Source organism: Amblyomma maculatum, chromosome 2 (genome assembly GCF_055883805.1).
Source record: "Amblyomma maculatum isolate TAMU_Amacu chromosome 2, ASM5588380v1, whole genome shotgun sequence".
Classification (NCBI taxonomy): domain Eukaryota; kingdom Metazoa; phylum Arthropoda; class Arachnida; order Ixodida; family Ixodidae; genus Amblyomma; species Amblyomma maculatum.
In genome coordinates, this window is record NC_139345.1 from 208770814 (window position 1) to 208796087 (window position 25274).

At 48.6% G+C, this 25274-nt stretch overlaps 1 protein-coding gene across 1 annotated transcript in view; it reads right to left on the reverse strand.

Moving 5' to 3' along the window:
- Positions 1 to 2299: 2299 nt before the first annotated feature.
- The window catches only part of LOC146201195 (tRNA (uracil-5-)-methyltransferase homolog B-like), a 152068-nt gene continuing 129093 nt past the window's right edge, over positions 2300 to 25274 (reverse strand). The window contains exon 14 of the mRNA XM_084595675.1: positions 2300 to 2618. Coding sequence (XP_084451801.1) covers positions 2492 to 2618 — 127 coding nt within the window. The 3' untranslated portion in view covers positions 2300 to 2491. The remainder of the gene's footprint in view (positions 2619 to 25274) is intronic.

The following is a 25274-nucleotide window of genomic DNA, read 5'->3' on the forward strand; positions in this document are numbered from 1 at the left end:
TAAACGTCATCTCACGACCATCGAGCATCTTCTCTCTGTCCTCTGTTCACCTGTTGTCATCGCTTGCCGCCACGTAACAATATTATACTCGAATGTAATGGTATCCATCCGGGAGTCGATGCAGGCGCAGTCACTGTTCCTGAAGCTCTGGGGTTTAGAGATACCAGTGGCCGGGTGAATAAACCGGCGGTGGAAGGTAGCAAAAAACGACTGGAAGATTGGTAGCTCACTAGAAGAAAAGTGACAATGTTAGTAATGTAGAAACAAAAATTAATTAAATAGAACGATAATATAGTTAACCAATCTAAAACAATAAGATATAGGAAGAAAAATGAGGCTACCACCCAGTTTCAAAGGGGAGGCTCTTATATTCCATCCATTCCATCCAGCCGCAGCCCTATACTAGGGTGTCTACCTATACGAAGAAGGGGAGTGTAGTCTGGGAAGTGATCATAAACGTATTAGTCTGCAGATAGGGCCCTTAATGAAAAGATAAATAGAACTTAGACAAAAAGTATATGCAAAATTAAACGACGATCAAATAGCGCAGATATCAGCAGAAAGAGGAAGCAATAGAGAAAAGCCCCATGGAAGACTGGGATTATGAACAGGTAGAACTACTCATAGGGAGAAAAATTAAGGAGGTTAAAGTAGCAAACCGCTGGAATGGAAAGAGGAAGCCACGGAGCTGGTGGAATAAGGAGATCAGGGAAGCTCATTTGACGAGCCGACAACGCCGGATTTTCTGCAGAAAGAGGTCTAAAATGCCATCGCGTTAGAATGCTGGTACGTCAACAAACAGATGGACAGGAAGGGGTGGGGGTCGCTATGTCAGGGAGGCTGGCGCAGGTCAGCGTTAAGCACGTGATTTTCCGTACGTCGCACGCAGTGCTCCCTTCGAACAGGTCACCTTCATTCAAGACCGGTGCATTATTGCAATATACGAGACATCTTACCACTCGATGTCAGCACAGAGAGCATGTCACTTCTTCCAACAGCCAGGAGACACCACCATATTTGAGCAAAGCAAGAGATGGGATATGATGTTTGCACTTCAGGAAGGTCTCCGAAGTTTTTCGTTTCTCCACTTAAGTGCGGAAGATGCAGCCGGTTTAAGTCAGAAGAGATAGACGATTTATTTACTTAATATGTTAGAGCGAGTAAAGATGATCCGAGAATCCCTCTGAAGCCACACTTTAAACGCTCGGAATTCCCCATTACCCATCTGGGAAAATTTGGTTTTTTGAAGATCGCCAATCAAATCCGTTGACGAAACCCATCCACATAAATGCGGAACCTTCGCACACTTGCCAGTCCTTCCACCACGATGCTGGTCGATTGATATATAGCTCACCCATCGCTCCTTGAATCAGAGCGTTCCTCGGCGCCGAACAAGATGATGTATTCCAGTCCACTGCCGGTCCGCTGTTAGTCTTGTGTGAACGCGAGCGCCCAAGGGGCTGGGTGTCCGTTGACTGCCGATTTATGCGCCTCCGTCTTCTGGTTCTACCGCCACGCTTCAGATGCCGCAACCACAGTTCCATGGGGCAAAGGTCAGCCAGCACTCCAGCAGTGCCTCTCGACCGTGAAGGCAGCTTCTCGACCGCAAAGGAGAGGGTAACGGGTCGCCGTCGGGTACACGTGCGCACGAGCAAAGCACTTCTAAGAACGATGCCGGTAAGCAAACGCGTGCACTAATAGACGCATTTCACGCAGTCCTGCTGAAACCGGCCGTATTCAGTTTGGCTGGCGCCAACTGTTCGATTCGCAGAGGGCAAACCGAGTAGAAGCCAAGGCGAGTCGAGTCGACTTTGGCAGCAGTGTCTCCGCTTAAGGGTGAGTGAGCAGTCTGGTTCAGTGGTTCAAAGCAAGTGACTGCACATCACGGATTCAATACCAATTCGACATAGTGTGAGCTCTGTCACAAGACATATGGCCATTTAAAAAATCATCCAGTGAAAACGCAGACCCTTCTAGCCAAGTGACATAACTGAAAATGATCTGAAACAAGAAAAACACAAATATCTCACTCGCACAGCCCTTCGTGACCGCTCAAAACAACGCTGATGTGAGCCACCACCAAGGACGGAGGACAGCAGACAAACGCTAAGGTCGATGATAAGCGCCATAAAGGGTGCAGGAAGCTGCGAAGCAAGTAACACGTGACTGAGGCAATTGAGCGTGGAGAGGAGTACGCGTCTTTGTTGTCCGTCTCTCAGCAGTTGAACACACAGCGTTGTACACGTCACAGGAACGGGTAATTAGATGAGGCTTAACAGGCGTTGAGAAAATGGAAAGATAGGGCAGTTTCCTTCGATTTATTTGCTGCATGAGATACTGGACGCCGTGATGCTACTTTTCTGGCCAAAGAAAACGTTTTGTACGTCAGTGCCCTTGTCCAGCCGCAACTATTTGGAAGAGCTTTAGATGTGCGACGTCCCGGGGCAACGTGGACGTCTACCGAGCGTGACAATCAAAGCAGCTGCAGGCGCTAGGAGCGTCCGAAGAGCAGCACAAGTTCGCAGTGGCGCGTCTGCGGGAACATGTCCACGGGGCAGGCGAGCAGCAGGCGGAATGGGGGCCCCACTTTGCGAGCCCGGGGTCGGCTGTCGCAGAGCCTGCATGAAGAGAAACCGACATGGCACAACAACCTTACTGGACCGTCATCTGCACGGGTGCCTTGCCTGTTTCCTGGACAGCACAAAGCATGGGCCAAATATTGGTACAGTGATGGCAATGTCCACCTCAACATAGAACTAGTGCATTGCCAACACAATCCAGTATCACTGGGGAGATCGTGTCTCCTTGCCTTACACCTTTCTTTATGGGATTTGTGCTGTGCAGCCACCACAGACATCTTCCAGTATTTTCACATTCGGCTCGTCTGCACCCTGATTTCGCAATGCCTGTATGACTGCCGAGGTTTGTACACAGTAAAAATGCTTTTTTTCGTAATCAATGAATGCTGTGATAATGGCTGATTATATTCCGAGAATTTTTCTATCACCTGATTGATGGTACGGATATGTTCGATAGTAGAGTAACCTTTCCGAAAGCCTGCTTGATATTTTCTTTGAAGTCTAAAAATGTTCTAATGCTGTTAGCGATTATCTCAGTAAACACCTTATATGTAACAGATAGTAAGCTGATTGGTTTAATTTTTCGTGTCCTTATCGTACCTTTCTTATGCATTACGATAATTAGCATTTTTCCATGACTCCGATACCGTCAATGATACCAGGCATTGCGTATTCATGGTGGCCTTCCTAGCTCGATATCCCCCCCCATCATCATCATCATCAACCTGACTATACCCACTGCAGGGCGAAGGCCTCTCCCATATTTCTCCACTTGGTCCTGTGCTAGCTGCATCCACTTGACCCCTGCGAACTTCTTAATCTCATCCGCCCACCTAACTTTCTGCCGCCCCCTGCTGCGCTTACCTTCCCTTGGAATCCAGTTTGTTACCCTAAGCGACCATCGGTTATCCTCTCTTCGCACTACATGTCCTGCCCATGTCCATTTCTTCTTTTTAATTTCCACTAGAATGTCGGTAACTTGAGTTATTTCTCTGACCCACTCTGCACGCTTCCTGTCTCTTAATGTTACCCCTACCATTTTTCGTTCCATAGCCCTCTGGGTTGTCCTCAACTTAAGTTGGTTAGCCTCTTGGTTAGCCTCCACGTTTCAGCCCCATAGGTGAGTACAGGTAAGATACAACTGTTATATACTTTCCTCTTTAGCGATACCGGTAAGCTGCTAGACATAATCTGCGAGTGCTTGCCAAATGCGCTCCATCCCAATCTTATTCTTCTTGTTATTTCCTTTTCATGGTCCGGATCTGCGGTTACTACCTGTCCTAAGTAGACATATTCGCCTACTACTTCCAGTACTTCGCTACCTAATGTAAACTGCTGTTCCTTCCCGATGCTGTTGAACATTACCTTAGTCTTCTGCATATTGATTTTCAAGCCTACCTTTCTACTTTTCCTGTCTAGGTCATCAATCATTATTTGCAGTTCATCTCCCGAGTTGCTTAGCAAGGCAATGTCATCAGCAAATCGCAGATTACTGAGGTGTTCTCCATCTACCCCATTCTTACACAAATCTGTAGTTACCTGACCTTTCCCGGCTGCTTTTCGCCTTTTCATAGTTTCCAAAGCTTTGTTAACCTCATCCTTCGTCACCGGCGGAATATTTGGCTGCTTTTACTACTGCCTGTCTCTTTATTATCCTGACTACTTCGGTTAATGTATAGAACAGTAGAGAACTCCTCGGCTACTTTGACTATCCTGTCCATATTCGTGATAACATCGTTGCCCCTTAGCGCACACATCTGATTTTTGCCTTCAGGGGAAGCTAGGGGTGTCAAAGACTTGGAAGCTCCTACGTGTCCTAATCGACCCCAGCAGCAGCAAGTCGGCCACTAAAGACAGGCTCACGAAGATCGTACACGCCACCCCGGGTACGGACACAGAGTTGATGGAAAAGCTCAAGACCAGGTATCTGTGCACTGACCAAGTCGTGGAACAGCCGGAGTATTCTGGGCTGCCGAATCCCGAGCTGGACATCCCACTCACGAAAGAAGAAATAAAAGCAGAAATCGCGGCCATGAGAAAAAATGCAGCTCCAGGTCCAGATCAGATAACAGCGAAGCTCTTATTTAACCTCAGCGATGACACCATCACCTCGCTGGTGGAATGCTTCAACGAGCAGCATTGGGCTACAGGAACGTTACCAGTATCCTGGAAGACAGCCGAGGTTCGGTTCATTCCGAAGCCGAACAAACCCCTTAAACTGGATAATCTAAGACCGATATCGCTGACCTCGTGTTTGGGGAAACTCATAGAGAGGGTCATCAACACGAGACTGAGTAGATACTTAGAAGATAACAACCTCCTAACACTCAATTCGGCTTTCGCCCACACCTATCAACACAGGACGCCCTGTTGTACTTGTACAAAGACCTCCTTGAGACACCTCCCAAGTCACAGACAAGGGCCATCCTGGCACTTGATTTGAAAGGAGCGTTCGATAACGTTCTACATAAAAATATCCTGCAAAGCCTCGCCGATACCAACTGTGGCGCAAGAACCTACAACTATATCAAAAACTTCTTATCAGCCAGGCAAGCCACTGTAAACTTCGGTGGAATAAAATCAGATCTCATCACTCCAGGCCCGAGGGGAACTCCGCAAGGGGCGGTACTGTCACCCCTCTTGTTCAACTTAGCTATGAAAGATCTACCAGGCCTTCTTTCCGAAATTCCCGGCATCAAACACACATTGTATGCGGATGATATCACTGTCTGGTGCAACTCGGGGAGTGACGCCGAGATCGAGGAGCGTCTTCAAGCAGCAGCGGACACGGTGGCCCGGTACGCCAGGGAGAGAGGCCTCCAGTGTGCGCCGGAAAAGTCCGAGTTGGTAATTCTGAAGAACCCGAGGACACCCCTAGCACAGAACATCTCGGTGTATATAGAGAGCCACCCAGTACAGAAACCCACGGAGATCAAGATCCTATAGGGCAGTATATCCCGCAGGGGCGACAGAACACCACCACAATGAAGAAGCTTACAACATCCACCGAGCAAATCCTCCGGATGATACATCGTATCCGAAATAAACACCATGGCATGAAGGAAAGGGACACCATCCGCTTGGTGCAAGCTTTCGTGATCTCGCGGATAATGTACGGGACGGCATTCCTTAACCTCTCCAGGTCGGAAATTGAAAAGTTGGAGACACTCATCAGGAAAGCCTACAAGACGGCCCTGGGGCTACCGAACTCCACGCCAACGGCCAAGCTCATGGCTCTAGGAGTACATAATACCCTCGAAGAGATGTGGGAAGCACAATGGCTCTCACAACTCAATAGGCTCGCACTTACAACACCCGGCAGAGAACTGCTCGAGAAGATCCATGTTAATCAGCCCTATACAATTGACCAAAGGGAAGAGGTCCCACGCGATGTGAGAAGACGCATCAACGTGTACCCCATTTAGCGGAATATGCATCCCGCATATAACATCGAGAGGAGGATAGCAAGAGGGGAAGCCCTGCAGAAGAAATGGGACAAGCAGACTAACACCCTTTACGTGGACGCAGCAGGACCACACAATGGAGTCATGACTATCGTAGTCTCAACGCCTGCGGGGTCGATGGTGAACTGCGCCTCGGTGAAAACATCTAACCCCACTCACGCAGAGGAGGCAGCTATTGCATTAGCTGTAGCATCTAACCCCAACGCCGTTGTGCTCACTGATTCTCAAAACGCCTGTCGCAACTTCAATTACGGATTAATTCATAAGTCAGGGTTGTCATTGCTAACTAAGCACCCACCCAACCAAGCATCAATCATCTGGTTTCCCGGTCACATGGAACTACCAGGAGGAAACGAAGCCGCTCACAGGCATGCCCGAGCTCTTCTATACCGGGCGTCTCCCCCTGATGACCATAAAGGGTGCCGTGACCTGATAGGTTTAGCAGTGTATGCTGACAATCTTGCGCCATACAGAACAGCCAGAAAGGAGTACCCAACACCACACAAATCCCTCAATAAGTTTGAAGAGAACATCCTTAGGAGACTACAAACCAACACATACCCAACACCAGCTAAATTACACCTGTGGTACCCTACACTATACTCTCCGCAGTGCCCACACTGTGGAGAGGTAGCTAACCTCTACCATATGGTGTGGGCATGCCAATTTAATCCCTTAGTTGACCCCATTCCCAACCCCTCGGAGGAGCAGTGGGAGGCTATTCTGCTCAGCGATGATCCTGACCGTCAGCACTGGCTGGTGGGGAGGGCCAGCGCAGCAGCAGCAGCCAATGGACTACCGGACTAGGCGGCCCAACCACATGTTCTGAGAATACTGAATAAATAAAGATGTTTTCAATCAATCAATCAATGCCTATGCAAAATTGCCTCTTCACCGCTTTAAGGCTGCCCCTTTTATTCAGAGCATGCTAAACTTTCCCCAGGTTATACTTCCTTATGTCGGCCACCTTACGCTTGATTGATTAGTTTTGATTCTTTCATACTTTGGCGTTTCTTAATCAAATCTTTCGTCTCCTTACATAGTTCAACGGTATCCTCTCTAACTATCCTACCGCCTACTTCTACCGCACACTCAGTAATGCTATTTCTAAAATTATTGTTCATTGCTTCTAGGCTAATGTCGTCATCCTCGGTTATAGCTGAATATCTATTCTGTAGCGAGATTCTGAACTCTTCTGCCCACCCCCTCACCGTTAATTCGTTGGTGGTGTTCTTTCTTACTAATCTGTTTTGTTCCCTCTTGAGATCTAAACTAATTCGAGACCTTACCATCCTGTGATCACTGCACGCACCTTTCCGATTACCTCTACATGCTGCATATGCCGGGATTAGAACACAGCATAAAGTCAATTTCATTTTTAGTCTCTCCGTTAGCGCTTTTCCATGTCCACTTCCGGTTCTTCCGTTTGCTGAAGAAGGTATTCATGTTTCTTTTGTTATTGCGCTCTGCAAACTCAACTTATAACTCCCCCCCTGTATTCCTAGAACCAATGCCATAGTCACCCACCCTCTGGTCTTCAGCTTTTTTCCCTACCTTGGCAATGATTTCACTCATTGGTATACTACGTCTTTACTTCCCCGCTGCCAATTCTACATCTTCGTTGAAGCCATAGAATGCCTGATCTTAATGACTACATGTAGGCGCGTGAGCCTGTACAACCTTCAGTTTGTACCGCTTATTAAGCTTAATTACGATGCCTGCCACCCCCTCGTTTTAACGAAGCTATAGAATTCCTCTATTTTACCGGCAATATCCTTATCGACAAGGAACCCTACTTCTAGTTCTAGTCTCTCCGGTAAACCTCGATAGCACAATACATGTCTGCCCTTGAGTATAGTATATGCCTCATTTGGCCTCCCAACCTTAAGTCCTATCACATCCCATTTCATACCTTCTAATTCCTCTAACAGCACTGCTGAACTAGCCTCACTAGCTAGGGCTCTAGCATTAAACGTTGTCAGGGTCAGCTTCCAGTGGCGGCCTGTCGGAGCCAGAGATTTTAAGCACCCATCGCTGCGTTGCAGGTCTCACGCCTCCGTGGTCAGATGCTTCTCAGCCGCTGGGGACTGAGGGCCGGGTCATAAAAGGTTCACCCACACCCACCAACCCACGCCCCCCCTCCCCTGTCCACACACACACACACACACACACACACACACACACACACACACACACACACACACACACACACACACACACACACACACACACACACACACACACACACACACACACACACACACACACACACACACACACACACACACACACACACACACACACACACACACACACACACACACACACACACACACACACACACACACACACACACACACACACACACACACACACACACACACACACACACACACACACACACACACACACACACACACACACACACACACACACACACACACACACACACACACACACACACACACACACAAACACACACACGCGAGCACGCACGCACGCGCACACACGCACGCACGCACGCACGATGGTGGGGTTCCACGCGGTCATAGTTTGTTGAGTAATAGCTGATATGCATGGTTTGACAATCACAAAGCAATGATGTAAACAATGTGCTCGTCAGTAGCTACCTAGTGAATACTGCAGAATGCACCATATTTAAATGCCAACAACACAAATTAAAGTCGCTAATTAATTAAACTATCAGATTGCTCTTGCCAGTAGCTATCAATGATACACTACACTAAATATTTTAAATTTGCTGGGCTATTGAACCATTGCACCCCGGGTTCGAAGTCAACCGCGCGACGGCCAAGTGCTGTGCGAAGTCAGTGCCCGTCAAATATGCCTAGGTGGTCGAAATTGTTCAGTAGCGCTTCACTACAGCACCTCTTCTTTCACTCCAGTCTTCTGCCCTTCGATTATAGCGCGGTTCAGGTATCAATCCTAGAATTGTGACAGATGCGGCGCGTTTCCTTTCCTATAAACCAATTTATAATTTACAAGCTGGATTATAATTTAAGTGTGGAAGTGCGCAATACTTTATATTTCACTTCCGGAAAATTTGACCATGTGGGGTCGAAATTTGGGGTCGAAAAGAACCCCAAGTGGCCGATGTTTCCGGAGCCGTCCACTACGGCGTCTCTCATAACCTATGTCGTCTTGGACGTTAAACGCCACAAACCAAACCAAATCGATTTGACCTTTACCGGACTTCACCCGACTGATTCTCCGGGCTGGCTTACGCGAGCAAGACACGCTTCGCTTTACACAATAATCCCGTGAACGTGCTTTGCGTCCATTTCCATCTGACACGAAATTGCGAAAGTAGTCAAGTAAGGCTTTCGCCTTAACAAAAACAGGCACTCCTATACGGCGAGGATCGACTAGCCCCGGATGCGCACATGCTCAAAGGCTCACAGCTCGTGTTAGATGACGAGCAACACATCCAATGGCGCTGAAATGAAATAAGACAATCGCTAACACATTTAAATGCGCGCGACCAGTCTGCGTCGGCGGAAACAATCGGCGACGCCGCGGAGAGGCCTCGGCGCACACCCGATCAGAGATAAATACAATTTTGGTCCATTTTACCACGCTCCATATTTTAAGAGCGTTAGCTATGACTTCTCACGTTTTTCTATTTGGTGTCCGTGCGCACAGCGAGTCGATCGGCGTGAAAATTTCTTAAGTCGGAGGAATTCAAGACTGCGGCCCAATTCGAATTTCAATGATTATGTCATGGCCTAATGTGGCGATTGGAAGAGGAACCACGTGTCTACGACGTCATGGGCCGAAATGGCAGCATAGTTTCTAAATCCCAAACTCCAAATCCCAAATGTACTTTGTAATATATAAAGCCGTCGGTATGTTTATAATGGCTTTTTCTCGTTTCGTTGCGTTTTTGTCCGCTGCTGTATAGCACTGTAAGCGGGGTGCTAGCCCTTGTCAAGCCATCGCAGGCTTTTTGCTAGCACCCTGCAGCATCACAAGTACTGTGTAATCAGTGTTGATTATTTTTAAGGTTATATAACGGCTCTCGGTGTAATGTCATAACCAAGATGGCGGCCTCTAAAGTGAGTTGTACCCATACACCCCCCCTCCCCTCCCCCTTTACAGATTCCATGATGGGCTGATAAAACCGTCCCGTTAAGGGGCCACTATACATTCGCTCCGCCATAGGGTGTCCAAGCCAATTGTAGTCAAGGGCTAAAAAATAAAACATTGGAGGCAGGCCACGGAAACCAGTTGCGTAGAGCTGCCAGCCGTTTTGCGCACCTCAAGCAATTTTTTTTGTCGCAAATAACCATTACATAATTAGCTAATTTTTCTAATTTACTATATATTGACTTCATTGAGACAATAAGTGTGATTTGCAAAGTTGGAGAGCACCTTCAGAAAACCCCTTTCCATTTATGTGCAATAAATAAAAGTCACGCGTATCTTTTTTCCGAGCTCAAAAAAAAAAAAAAAAAGAAGAAAAGCCCGCGAATATAAAAACAACGTGACCACGTGACTAGCGCATTTGCGCGCCTCGACTGCCCGGCTCTAAACAGTGGCTTCAGAGAATAAAATAAGCTGCGGCCGCGACTCGCAGCGGCAGGCGGTGGTTTCTTCGCCGGCATGAACAAGTCGGCGCCAATGACGGCGCAAGCTGCAACGAGCGCGCCGAGCCAACACCACCTAGGCCAGCGCAAGCCCCTTTTCCAATAGTTCTACGTCACGACAGTGAGATCTGTGGATAGATCGGCGGAGCCGAGCGCAAGCGTACGCAAGCAAGGCCATCTGGAACGACTCGACCTGAGCGTGCGTGTTTTCAGCCTGTGTTTGCTGTGTTCCTAATCCGTGCTGCATAGGCGCTTGCGAGCAAGGTATCTACATGTTTGGGTGTCGTTGTGCGCTAAACTATCGCTCTAACTATACCAATGGATCCAAAGCGCAAGTGTACAAGTTTCCGTCGGACTCGGCTCAAAATGCAGCGTGCACAAAGGCTGTGCTGTGGAAAAACTTAGTACCGATGAAGTGCACTGTGGTAAGAAAGCGTTCTTGTTTGCTTCCTAATACTCGTGCTGTTTTTCACCACTATTTGATTTAGCACAGTGTATTAAAGCGTAGGCGTGCCCATATCGAGCACACAATTTGGACAGCACAGCTACTAATAATCGAGTAGCATTCGCCCTGTTTTGAATGCGGAACAAAATTGTTTTGGAACCAATTATTTTCTTATGGAAACAATTTTATTTCGCTAGTGGCCACGCGATCGTAATTGCCATAGTAAATGACTGGTTTAAAGCCGAGTTAGCTGCTCGCTGCGTTAATAATGTTACGGTGAAATATAAAAGGGGTGTTTATTTACAGTGATATGACAGTGGGATAAGGTGAAGCCTACTAGCCCCCAGGCACCAACGCTTTCTCCTCTTCTTCTCCCAGACCAGCACAATTCTTCCTCGTCGTCAGTGGCGTGACATTTCCCCCTACTCAGCCTGAGCCCTCTGGGCGTGTTCGTGAGTCGTGCGAGACTGACACGGCTTCAAGCGGGCAACATGACATAGTTCGGTTTTGGCAGACCGACGACCCGATGCTGTCAGGCGGGCTATTGCATAAGTTAAATCGCTGATGCGTTTGACAACCACATATGGGCCGTCATAGTGGGCCAAGAGTTTTTGATGTAGGCCACGGCGCCGAATTGGACGCCACAGCCAGACAATCACCTACAAAGTACGTGACCCGCCGGTGACTGGCATCGTATCGCACTTTAGAACGTTCTTGTGAAGCACCAGACCGTAATCGGGCGATTCTCCGAGCTTCTTCGGCGAGACAGAGGGTCTCAGCCAGGCAGGGGTCTTCACGGCTTGTGAAGGGCAGGATAGTATCCAGGGAGTAGCGTGGCGGTCTGGCATAGAGCAGGAAAAATGGACTGTACCCAGTCGTCTCATGCGTGGCGGTATTAAACGCATACGTGATGAAGGGTAGTATGGTGTCCCAGTTCTTATGCCCTGCGTCCACATACATGGCTAGCATGTTGATGAGCGTTCTGTTGACGCGCTCAGTCAAGCCATTTGTCTTGGGATGGTATGGCGTCGAGTGTCGGAAAGTTACGGCGCATAAACGCATGAGCTCTTCAACAACATCAGCAGTGAATTGTCGGCCCCGATCAGTGATGACAATTCGTGGCGGCCCGTGTCGTAAGATGACTGAGTGCAGCAAGAAAAGCGACACCTGATGCGCCGTAGCAGATGTAAGAGCGGCGGTTTCACAGTAACGTGTGAGATAGTCCACGCAGATTACAATCCAGCGATTTCCATCCACGGACTTCGGAAACGGACCTACGAGGTCAATGCCTACTTGATCAAACGGAGCTGTCGGGGTCTTCACAGAGTGCAGCAAGCCAGATAAAGTTGCAGTTGGACGTTTGTGGCGTTGACATTGCTTGCAACTGGCATGTATTGTTCAATCGTCGAGCGCATTCTGGGCCAGTAAAATCTTTCTTGAGCACGGTGGAGTGTTCGAACCGATCCTAAATGCCCAGAAGTTGGATCATCATGCATAACATGCAATACGTCCGTGCACAGCGTCTTGGGAACTACGAGTAGGTATCGCTGGCCGACAGGCGAATAACTCTTTTTCCATAGGAGGCCATCACGCACACAAAAACGGCTTGTAGGTACGCTGGCTTGGGCGGCGGCAAAGAGAGGCCGCAGACTGGTATCATTTTGCTGTTCCGTTTTGAAAACATTCGTGCCGGGGAACTCTGGCTCGAGGGTCGATATATAATTGTCGAAATCGTCGCTGTCAGATCCAGTCGTGGCCATTGGCATCCTAGAAAGACAATCTGAGTCTGCATGACGCCTCCCGCCTTTGTAAACCACGGCAAAGTCATATTCCTGTAACCGGAGGACCCAGCGTGCGAGGCGACCACATGGGTCTCGAAGGTTCCGCAGCCAACAGAGTGAATGATGATCGTTACGATAGTAAACGACCGTCCGTACAAATATGAACGGAAACGCTGCACAGCGAAAACTACAGCCAGGCATTCCTGTTCGGTGACTGTGTAGTTTCGCTCCGGTTTGCTCAGGGTACGACTTGCGTACGCGATAACATGCTCTCGTTCATCGTGCCGTTGGACAAGGACTGCCCCGAGACCGATTCCACTAGCGTCCGTGTGAACTTCTGTCACTGCAGCAGGATCGAAGTGACGTAGGATGGGTTTCGATATTAAAAGAAACTTCTGTTGACGAAATGACGCGTCGCAGTCTGGTGTCCAGTCAAAAGCGGAGTTTTTGTTGAGAAGGCATGTCAATGGGTAAGCGACGTCAGCAAAGTGATGTATAAAGCGTCTAAAATAAGAACACAACCCTATAAAACTGCGCAACTCCTTCACTGTCCGCGGGGGTTTAAAAGACTCAACAGCGGCAATTTTCTGGGGATCCGGCATTACACCATCACCATTGACAAGGTGTCCTAGCACCAGCGCTTGGCGCTTTCCAAAGCGGCACTATTTCGAGCTTAGGATTAGGGCGGCGTTGTGCAGACAATTCAAGACGCGTACTAGACGGTCATTGTGTTCTTGGAAGGATTTCCCAAAAATGACGACATCGTCCAGATAGCAAAGACAAATATCCCATTTTAAGCCGCGCAAAACTGTGTCCATAAGGCGTTCAAATTTGGCTGGCGCATTACACAGCCCGAATGGCATAACATTAAACTCATAAAGGCCATCTGGCGTTACGAAGGCTGTTTTTTTCTTATCCGCAGGGTCCATTGGAATTTGCCAGTAGTCAGATCTGAGATCAAGACAAGAAAAATAGGACGCACCAGAGAGGCAGTCGAGGGCATCGTCTATGCGAGGAAGAGGATAGACGTCCTTTTTCGTAGCAGAATTTAGACGCCGATAATCGACGCAGAATCGCCACGAACCGTCTTTCTTGCGTACAAGAATAACAGGGGCAGCCCAGGGGCTAGATGACCCCTGTATCACCTTCTTCCGTAGCATGTCCTCCACTTGCTCATGAATGACTTTGCGCTCAGATGGGGACACGCGATATGGCTTTTGACGAATGGGACGAGCCGAACCAGTGTCGATGGTATGATGGGTCCGATGTGCAGGGCGAGAGGTCGGTCCATCTGTTTGAGTAAAGTCAAACATAGGCGAAAAGGGTAGAAGAATATCCACAAGAGTACGGCGTTGAGGTGAGCTGAGATCGGCGCTGATCATACGGAAGATCGAAGTTTCATCAGCAGGCAGAGGCACGGTGGCACTCGTAGCATCTGTGACCAAAGCAACGACGTGGGGCGCATCGGGTCCACAGGAGGCAAGCTTCAATCCCGTTGGTAAAACTGCGCGCTCGGACGATGGATTGATTGTCCATAACGAGGCCCTACCGTGATGCACGGAGATCATACAGTGAGGGATAATAACATTTTTCTTCAGGCATGCTGAGTGAACTGGGTGCACCACGGCCTGAAATGAAACCTGGTCAAGAAGTAGTGCGGACACGGGGACGAACATGGCAGACAAAGGTGTAACTTTTGTGTCTTCGGTAATACTAAAAACTGTGTCTTCATTACGGCCACTTCCAAAAAGAGTCGGCAGATGCGAGCCGTCAAAATGAACCTCTTGACTTCGGCAGTCCACGGTAGCGCCACAAAACTTCAAGAAGTCCATTCCTAAAATGATGTCATGCGTAGAGTGGGGTAAGACTACGAATTCGGCTTGAAAAATTGCACCACCTACAGTCACTTGCGCACTACACACACCCAGTGGCCGCAACGCCTCTCCACTCACACCACAAGACGTTGAAGCACGGTCATATTCAAACATCACTTTGTGTCCCAACAAGCGCCTAAACTGATTACTCATCACAGACACAGTCGCACCCGTATCCACCAAAGCTAATGTATACACACCATCAATAAACACACGAATTTTGTTTTTGAGCATTATAGTTGGAGGGATGTTGGCACACAGCACATTTCCAGCGGCCTCACCCCCATTGGTCGCGCTGGTTAGTTTTCCTGCTGAGGCGACATGGTGCGCCGCCGCGGTGATGGAGAACGACGCGCACGGAAGGCGGGTGGAGGAGTAACACTTCTATCAGATGCAGGGGAGTTGTCGCGGAGATTCTGGTTACGGATGTTGCGGTAATACCCACGCTGAGTATTGGATTGCTGAAAAACGGGACTGTATTGCCGATTGTTAGGTACTGTTGGAGGCGTCGGACGGTTATAGCGAGGTGGGAACCTACTGCGGCAGTACCTGGCGATGTGACCTTCGACGCCGCAGCGGTAGCATATCGGCGGGGAAGGTAGAAAATGCTGTTGGGAATAAGAGCAAGGAACAGCTGGGCGCGTCGTAGGTTTGGCTGAATGCTCATACCGCTCAGGAATCCTGGTAGATCGAATGGAAGATCTATGTGCACTTGAGGCGACGTCATACCTTGGGGCGTCAGGCATCGGCGCATTCCGGTTGGCGAAATGTATAGGAGGATAGTCAATAGAAGCTGCAACTTCAGGAGCTTGTGCGAAAGGCTGCACTGTAATCGCTTGTGGTGGTGAAGCCGGCCGTCTAGATACCCTCTGGACAGAGACCTCAGCAGATTCGTGCAGGGGAAGTGGGTTGAGCCGCAGCAGTTCTTCCCGCACGATTTGCCGGGTCGTTGACGGAAGGTCATCAAAGCTGGCCACGGTAGGCACGTTGGCCAGCCGCCCAAATTTTGGCGCAATACGACGGGTTCTGAGAGCTTGAAAAGCGCGGATGTGTTTAATAACATCGGAGACGGTTTCAGGGGTGTCTTCGGCAATTAAAAAGTTGTACACGTCAGCCGCGATGCCCTTCAAAATGTGGCCGACTCTGTCTTCTTCGGGCATGTTGGTATTCACACATTTGCACAATCTGAGAATATCTTCTGTATAAGTGGTACAAGTTTCATCCGACAATTGAGCTCTTTGAGCAAGGGTCTGCTCAGCCCGCTTTTTGCTCGGTACAGAGTAACCAAAACGCTGTTTTATCTCGGTGGCAAACCGTTCCCAAGTTGTCAAATTGTCCTCATTATTCTCGAACCAGGTCATAGCCGTGTGAGTTAGAAAGAAGACTACATTTGTGAGCATGGTGATAGGGTCCCATCGGTTGTACCGACTAACTCGTTCATAATGAAGTAGCCACTTCTCAACGTCATCACCTTCCTCTCCTGCAAACGGTCGTGGTTCCCGGTAAGGCTGGTAGGGAACAGAGCTGGAGGGGGCAGGCCTTTCACCAGCCTGACTTGCAGCGTCGCGGCTGGCACGGTTAGATTCGGTGTGGTCCATGATTGTTGGAAGCGGTGGCAGTCCAGCAAGGCGGCGACTACGTCGAAACTCAAGTTGGTCTTGCTGCGCCGTACTTAGGGATCGAACGGAGCACCTTCCACCAAGTTGTTACGGTGAAATATAAAAGGAGTGTTTATTTACAGTGATATGGCAGTGGGATAAGGTGAAGCCTACTAGCCCCCAGGCACTAACGCTTTCTCCTCTTCTTCTCCCAGACCAGCACAATTCTTCCTCGTCGTCAGTGGCGTGACTATACTCACGGCAATCGGTGCTCCCAGCTTAAGCAACTTTTTTATATTTACGTTACAGCTTTGTGACCAGTACTTCAGTGAAAGCGACCTTGTATTCATGACAAGCTACATCGAGTGTCGTCAAGGTCACCGTTCTGAGTAATATCTCTGCCCACCGTCCTCATCGTTATCTATCCATCTAACAATAAATGTGCTCTCAGATGAATTTTGTGCCTGTCTTAATGTTTATTCAAGTAACTCTGAATGAAGGTGAAAATTTCCTCGCAGCTTCATTTCTGCCATTGAAACAAATGTGAGGTGGATTGCGTCAAACGTCTCATATACTTCAAAAGACTGGCAATATTAGATAACAGGTAACACAAGTATAACCCTCTTCATCGCTAGCACTAAAAATTTCAAGAAGTAGCTCCAGAGCAGCGTTGAATAACAATTTAAAAAAAAAAAACACAACCGCGCAGGGTGAAGCCGACTTTTAGTATGATCTCACTACGATGACGTCACATAAGCTTGCACAGGCCTTGTAGTAGTCTAGGTGATGTTGAAGCGAGCTGCAGTCATCGCCAACTTACCAGCCTAACGCTGGAACACGGTGCGCTGGAACTAGGCCATCGAGACACGGCCGGATGTGAATGCGATTCACTGAATCCACGGTTGAGAACAGCACAATCGTCGCGCGCGAATGCGCTTGTTACGTGATTGTTTTTTATTTCGCGGACTTTTTCGAACTCGGGAAAACGATACACGTGCGACTTTCTATATCGCAAATAAATGGAAGGGGGGTTCCTGAATGTACTCTTCAACTTTGCAAATCACATATATATTGTGAAAATGCAATAGTAAATTAGAATACCCTTAATTAGTTATTAGCAAAATAAAAAATTGCCTGTCGTGCGCTAGACGGCTGGCAGCTGTATAAAAGTGTTTTCTCTGGTCGAGCTCAAATGTTTTGAAGCGAAATGTTTCACTAGGCTCGTCAATACCGTGCTTCTCGCGAGCCGGAGACCCAGATTTGCCACTTCTACGCATGCGCGAAACCGAGTGACGTCATATATGGCATAGGTGGCCGCCGTCGCCGCTGACTCCGTCGCCTGACCTTTCGCCGCTGCCGTTTCTCAAGAATCTGAATTTGTACACATACGCCCCTCACCAAAGTGTACGGCTAAAATTGAGCTTTTTTTTTTTTTTTGGAGACAGGACCAATTCCTGAACGCACAGAAGTCCGGGTACTGGACTCTTCATTCATCAACACAGGCGGTCGGACACTACCTTGGCGAAACTCCGTAAGGTGGGGGATCAGGTGGGCTGCATGGTCCGCTGGGTTTCTAACAAACGTGGGGGTTGTGGTGCAAAGACGCCTTGCGGCTGACGCATGCATTTGTGACGAGTCGAATCATGTATTCGACTCCTTACCTCCACCTTCGGAAACAAGACGAGGATGCACTCGAAGTCATACTGCACAAAATTTTTAATGGAGCCCTCGATCTATCCGTGAACACCTCCAACCAGCGTCTACTGGGCCTGGGCATGGTGAATACGTTCAGGGAGATCTGAGAGGCTCACTTAACCAAACAATACACACGTCTTTCTAAGACACTGTCGGGTCGCCGCCTTCTTGCCCGGCTACGCAACCAACATACCACCCTTATGGAAGAGCGTGTACGTCTCCCTTTCGAGTGGAGATGCGCGTTCCACGTACGACCTCTTCCTAAAAATATGACACGTGAAGACCACAATGGCCGGCGCCTGGCGCGGGCGGAAGCCCTGGGCCGCCATTATGGGTCTAAACCCGGCATTTATTACGTGGACGCCTTCGGCCCGCACCATGGGGGATGGTACATGGCCGAAGTGGTCCACCAGTCCAAAACTGCTAACAGGCTTACATTTCACGCACGCGACATAACTGACGCGGAGGAGGTAGCCATTGCGCTAGCAGCACTGATTCTAAAAATAATTATCTCATGGCGAATTTCAATCGCAGAACTGGAGCAGCGCGCACGCTCCATCACAGAACGCCTCAATCCGGCTGAGAGCACGCTCCCAGACTCTGCGTTTCGAATACTCTTGCTCTGGCCGGAGCAAGTAGGTGGCGCTCGCGAGCAAACGGAGACGGAGAAAGTACCCATCATTCCTTGCACTTGCCCGCGCTTTTCGTGCGCTCGCGTCGTCTGCTTTGCAAGCCTGCAGCCTTTCTTCCCTTTGATATGGAGGTTACACCAGCCGTTTACGCAATTATATCCTCCTTGCTCGAAGAGCCGAGCGCGGACACACACGGTAAGACTCCTTCAGCCCTTTCTTCAATATGGAAGAAAACTTCGGTTCACGTACCGAATGTTTGCAGTCTTCCAGAGCCGAGCTGTAACGTGCGCGGCTTTGAGTTTACACGGACGATGGACATATAAATAGTTGATTTTTGATTCTTCGACAGGTGAGTCGGAACTGACGCGAATCGCCATCCATGGCGGCAGCAAATACTGATCGTCTGCTATGGAGCGGCGCGTTGTCTCTGAAGCCAACGCGGCGAGCCACCGGAAATAGACGCGCTAGCTAGCGCATGCGCAAGCGTCGTTCGGAAAGTCACGTCACGCAAACTTCCGGTCGGTTCTCCCGATTTCGGCGGAGCAGTTTTGACTGCTCCGCGGAGCGACCCTTGCTCGGCAATTGCTCCCGTTCTGCGTTTGGAAGACGCGATCCGTGTTCCGGATCTGCGTTTGGAAGACAATTGCCCCGAAAGGAGCAGAAAACGTTGCTCTGGAAGTGCTCCTGCTCTACGATTGGAATTCACCATCAGACTCGCGAGGGGCCAGTCGGAACGTCGAGCAAGGCTGGGCTCCATACTTAGCCTACTGACTACTTCAAAACTGCACCTATACCGGGGACCCCGCTCACCGGAAAATAGTATGGGCTCCTGCTCCTAAGGGTTTCGAGGGGAATGAGGCAGCCGACGCCGCCGCCCGCGCGCTTTCTTTCCGGGCTTCCCATCTCGACCCCCTAGATCAGGATCTCGAATTCGAACCCGCGTATTCTTTTAAAGGCATTGTTCTTTATTATCAATCTTGCCATAGCCTTTACCCTCGCCCGAGTAAAGGTCTAAGACGAAGGAGCGGCTTCTACTCCGTCTCTATATCAACACTCTGCTGTGCACGGCAGCACTCAAACATTTTAATCCTTCTTTTACGGCAGTTGTTCGCACTGTGCGAAGTTTTCTAACATCTACCACATGATGTGGCTTTCCCATCCAACTTAGATATTCCTCCTCACCCCAACCCAACTCGGGAGGACTGAGAGGCGACCCTGCTCGGCTGCTATGACCTGCAGGCCCAAAAGGCCTTGGTCGAGCGCGCCCGGGCAGCGGCCGACGCCACTGGGGTCCCATACCAGGGACCCCCCGTAGTATTTGTAAGAACCGCATGTTCAAAGATCTGGCTCATGCATACCTCCGCCCCTTTTTGAGTCATTAAACGCTTTTCACCACCATCACCTCCTCGATAAGGCGCGTTTGCTCATAGAACAGGCGCAGACACTCGCCATGGAAGAAGAAGAAGCAACAGTCAGACGGCGCAGAAACACCTATCCAGAAGTGGTAGCTTGAGAGTTGGCTAAAAATCAGCGAAGATATGAAAAGCGCGATGCTAGACGAGCGGCTGAAACGCCAGAAGTACGAGAGGAAAGCTTTTCGCTTCGAGATATCCAGGCTTAACCTTAGCTAAGCCACAGTTAATTTTTATTTTTCAACACTTGGGGGCTAAAGTTAGCTTAGACACCCTCATACTCCCACCACACGAGCTACCTTAGCCGGGGAACTTGTAGACCGAATTTGGTTTGAAAACCATTGTCGCAAATTGTATCGTCAGGTGTCGGTGATTTGGTAGTGTGAATGGTCTGAAGGCCTGAAACCTTCTATCTCCGTGGCCTGAACGCGCTTTGAGTCAGCCAATACATGGTTGTGCCCGTTGGGTTTTCAAGAGCTCCTTCTGTCGACATGTGGTGACCAGGCCCGCCGGGTTTCGTGAGCCCCCGGTTGCGTGTTCGACGGCGCCGCTGAAGCGGGACGTTTTGAGGAGTGACAAAGCGCCGGTCGGCCGGTAGTGGCAGTCGTTGTGCCGTTTCCATTCTTAACAAAGCAAAATACAAGCTGCTGAAGCTGCTGACCAGAGGTGAGTCCCGGTAACCCAATACCGCCTCTCCGCAGCGGGAGGCGGCGACGGATGCTGGTGAGGCGTATGACGCGGCCGCCTCCGAAGCGCGGTAGAAGATAGACACAAGGAGAGGCAGAGGAGACAAGGGCGAAAAAGAAAGACGTAAGATCGCGCTGGTCGAATCAGCAATGCTGGACCTCCCCGGAGCCGTTGTAAACTGACCGCCAGTCAATACTTCCGATACGTCCGAGAAGCCCGAAGCCCCGACCCGTTACAACGACTCCCGCCGAGACGCCCCGAGGAAAAAGAAGCGATCGCGTCAAGTGCTGAGCCCGCAACCAACGCCGACGAGTTGAACGCCATCCCGCCTAACGAGAGTGAGCACAGGGACCTGACAGACTCTTCCAACAAGCCAGTGGGTGCGCGCACCTTCTGCCTTCCCCCATCGCGCAGAGCGGAAATGAATAAGGTTTCGCAGAACTTTGCGTGTTGACTCATTTCTCCTCGCTTCCGCAGAACCCAAATGTTGCGTTGTGATCGTTCTAGAGGGAACGTCGCACTGGTCTTTAATGCGCAGCCGGGCGAGTCGTCGGGCTTCATCCTCATGCTGCAGGTAGGCGGCAACGTCGAGGTTGTTTTCGTCTGCCACGTGCGGCAGCATTGCGTCGAGCGTTGTCGTGGGCTCCTCGCCATACATATGCTTGAACGGGGTCGCTCCTGTTGTCTCCTGGACGGCCGTGTTACACGCAAAGATCACGTAGGACAGGACGATGTCAGAGGTATTATGTTCGGCGTCGACGTACATGGCGAGCATGTTCGCGATAGTTTTATTCAAAAGGCAGACATCCGACACATCTGCACCCTTCCCGAACCCGAAGATGATGTACAGCTAAACAAGGCTACCAGGCCACGTTCGATGTGAATCCAGCGCTACCCCGAGACTAGCAAGATCAGATACGCATGCTTCTTCAAAACTATAGCTTTTCGTCAGGATAGAATGTGCATCAAACTCGACCGACCAAACACCGCATCGTCGCCGACGCCCGACCTCTGCGCCAAAGCCCCTACCGTGTACCACCACGGGAACGCCAGGCTATACGCAATAAGTTAAGGAAATGCTTCGCGATGACGTCATCCAGCCATCAAGAGTCCCTGGGCGGGCTATTTAAAGTTGTCAGGGTGAACGTTGAAAACAGAGAAGTGTCCCTTCGCCTACGAATAAACATTTAGATTAAGCCGCGAACGGTGACTAGCATAACCTGGAACATTGTAGAAACACACGCGAGTGGCTGGAACCTTCGAGAAACATCTCGGCGCATTTTCCGCGACGAAGGAAATGAAAGCTGCGTCCACCGACAACGAGCATGAACAAACACAGAACAAGGAATCGACCGTGCGTAGCATCACAATGATAAGGACGCATGCAGGCGGCTTTCGAAAAAGAATTAATGATTTGAACGGTTCGCGGCATTATAACCCTGTGGGTGGTGGTATAAATATAGGTACATTTAAATAAAAGATAAAAATTGAATACTTCTGATTACTAGTTCAAATGTAAACACATCTAATTAGTGACCGAATCCTGGACAGCCGAAGCCCCCAACGAATCTGATTCTATTTGGGACGTTTATTAAGGGGGCGGGAGGGAGGGGGGGGGGATAACTCGGTAGCGAGTAGTTGTAGACAAAGAGTGGTAGCAAACAATTTGTCACAATGAGATATATCGGAAATTACGCATCGTATATTTCAATCACGTGACTGCAATTTCTCCGCTAGGCGGCGTAATGTAGTAATGTAAAAACAAAAATTCAATAATTAAAACGATGGTATAGTTAACCAATCCAAAACAATAATTAGGATATAGGGGGGAAATGAGCATGATAGCAACTGCTACCACCTCGTTTTAAAGGGGACGCTCCTTCCTCCCTTCGTTCGTTCGTCCGTCTGTCCGCCCGCCCGCCCGCCCGCCCGCCCGCTCGTTCGTCCGTCCGTCCAGAGCAGTCTCCTCGGGAGCTCCTTTCAGATGCGCTCGTTCCGCGGATAGGGTGACGTGTGCAGGAGCTATGGATGATCTCAAACGTTCCACGCCGAGGCCACATTTATTGAAGGAAGCTGAAAGAACGTCGGCTGCAGCATTCGGCTGAGCTAAAGTCTGAGAGAGTTTTATGTGGCGCGTGCCGAGGCTACCTCGTGTATAATCGGCACGTGGCCGACTCTTACAACGCGAATCCCTACACTCCTTTCCAGAAACCTCAGCGCTTCCCAGCTCCTATCATGCCTAGATCACAGTGCACCATGCATGATTCACTGGTGCGTGCTTCTTTTCACTTTACCTCTCTCCGCACATCTCGCGCTAGTTTACGCAACTCAATGTGCACCTTTTTAACCTCCGCGCTTAATGACCTTGTGTTGTGACACGATGTTACGTTATCGTTCAGTATCATCAATCAAAATCACCGCTTCTTGATCAGACCAACTGGGAAACTCCATCTCAAATATTGAACAGCGGTATAATGCCTTTTCCAGTACTTATGAATTGTAGTGCCATCTAGAAGTGGCCAAAAAAGCCGTCTGTTATTTTTTCGCTATTGCCTTCCGAGAAACCACTTTATTTTTTCTTAATTATCTCTACGGCTATTACGTTTGATAAATTTTGTTACTGCATCGGTTCATCTGATGTTATTTGCAGATGGTGGTGCATTTTTCAACAATCTGGAAGTTTCCAATTTAGACGCAGTTTCCTTTAACGGCCGCAGGCACCGTCACCATCCATAAACACCCAAATTTTGAGCTATATATATATTTCATAAAAGTATTTCAGGATCCAGAAATATGTATAAGAAGAGGCAGGGGCGCACGACCGAAAAAAATTGTTTATTTCCGACGTCTCGGCCTGGGCCCGGCCCTTGTGTGTGTGTGTGTGTGTGTGTATATATATATATATATATATATATATATATATATATATATATATATATATATATATATATATATATATATATATATATATACGAGAGGGTACCTAAAAGAAACCGAAGAAATTTTTTGGTGGGCAGCGCTTTCGTAGTACCGTGTTTTGCGCTAGGAGAGCATAGAGTGAACATTCCAGAGCCAGTCAGCTGAGTGGCGTCGCTGAAGGTTAGACGTAATAGCTTCGGCAGAGTTTATAGTGACAACTGTTTTCTGTGAGTGTCGTTTTTGCAATGGCTGATTTTCGTGAACAGCGTGCGGCGGTGAAATTGTGCTTTCTGCTCGGAAAAATGGAATAGAAACTCTTGAATTGTTAGAAACGGCGTACAAGAATGATTCTATGGGGAAAATGCGTGTTTTAGTGTTTCTGCCGTTTCAAAACATGTGAAATGTCAGTTATGACCAACCTCGTTCTGGTCGTCTTTCCACGGGCCGAACACATGAAAATGTTGAACAAAGTCGTGCATGCATCAATATTCGACCAAAAATGGTATGACCCCTGTTCCTCACCCCCCATACTCACCGGACATTGCACGGTGCGACGTTTTTTGTTTACCAGAATGAAAAAAATACATTAAAGGAAAGCGTTTTGCTGATATTGCGGATGTAAAGAAAAAAACGACGCAGGCGCTGTCAAGCATCACAATAGGTGAATTTAATCATTTTTTTTTTCAAAAGTGGATTGAAAGATTAGAAAAAGTGTATTAGTGCAAGAGGAGAGTACGTTGAATCAAATTGAAGGTTCGGGCTTAAAATTTGAATAAAAAAGTTCAAAAGGAATCAAGTTCGGTTTCTTTTGGGTACACCCTCGTATACTTGAAAGAAAATAGACGAGGTGAAGAACACTATACTTCTCTTGGCGTTTCGGCCGGGGAACGACCTTCGTCTTCAGCCGAAACGTCAAGAGAAGTATAGTGTTCTTCACTTCGTCTATATTCTTTCAAGCATCTCCAACTTAGCTCTTCTACACTATACATATATATATATATATATATATATATATATATATATATATATATATATATATATATATATATATATATATATATATATATATATACCGATTGTCCCAGCTAACTTGAACCAAGGGGTACAAAATAATACATTTGAGGTAGGTCAGTGAAACCAATTGCATACAACTGCCAGCCTTCTTACGCACTACAGGCATTTTTTTGTTTTGCAATTACTTAATTAACTAATTGTGTTAATTTCTCTAATTTAATAAATATCGACTTTAGACCAAAAATGTGAATTTGAAAGTAGTAGAGCACCTTGAGAAACCCCCATTTCATTAATTGCGATAAAGAAAGTCTCACGTGTATCTTTTTTTCCGGGCTCAGAAGAAAGCCCGCGAAATACAAATAATACCACGTGACCAGTGCATTTGTGCGCCGCGATTGTGGTGCTCTCAGTCGTGGTTTGAGCGAACGAAATTAGCTGCGGCCGTGTCTTCTTGGCCCGGTTAAAGCGGCAGGCCGATATGCCTGCGATAGCTTTTTCGCCCGCGTCAGACAGCCGGCCCACGTGACGGTGCAGTAGCAGCGAGAGCGGTGAGTCGACACCACCGAG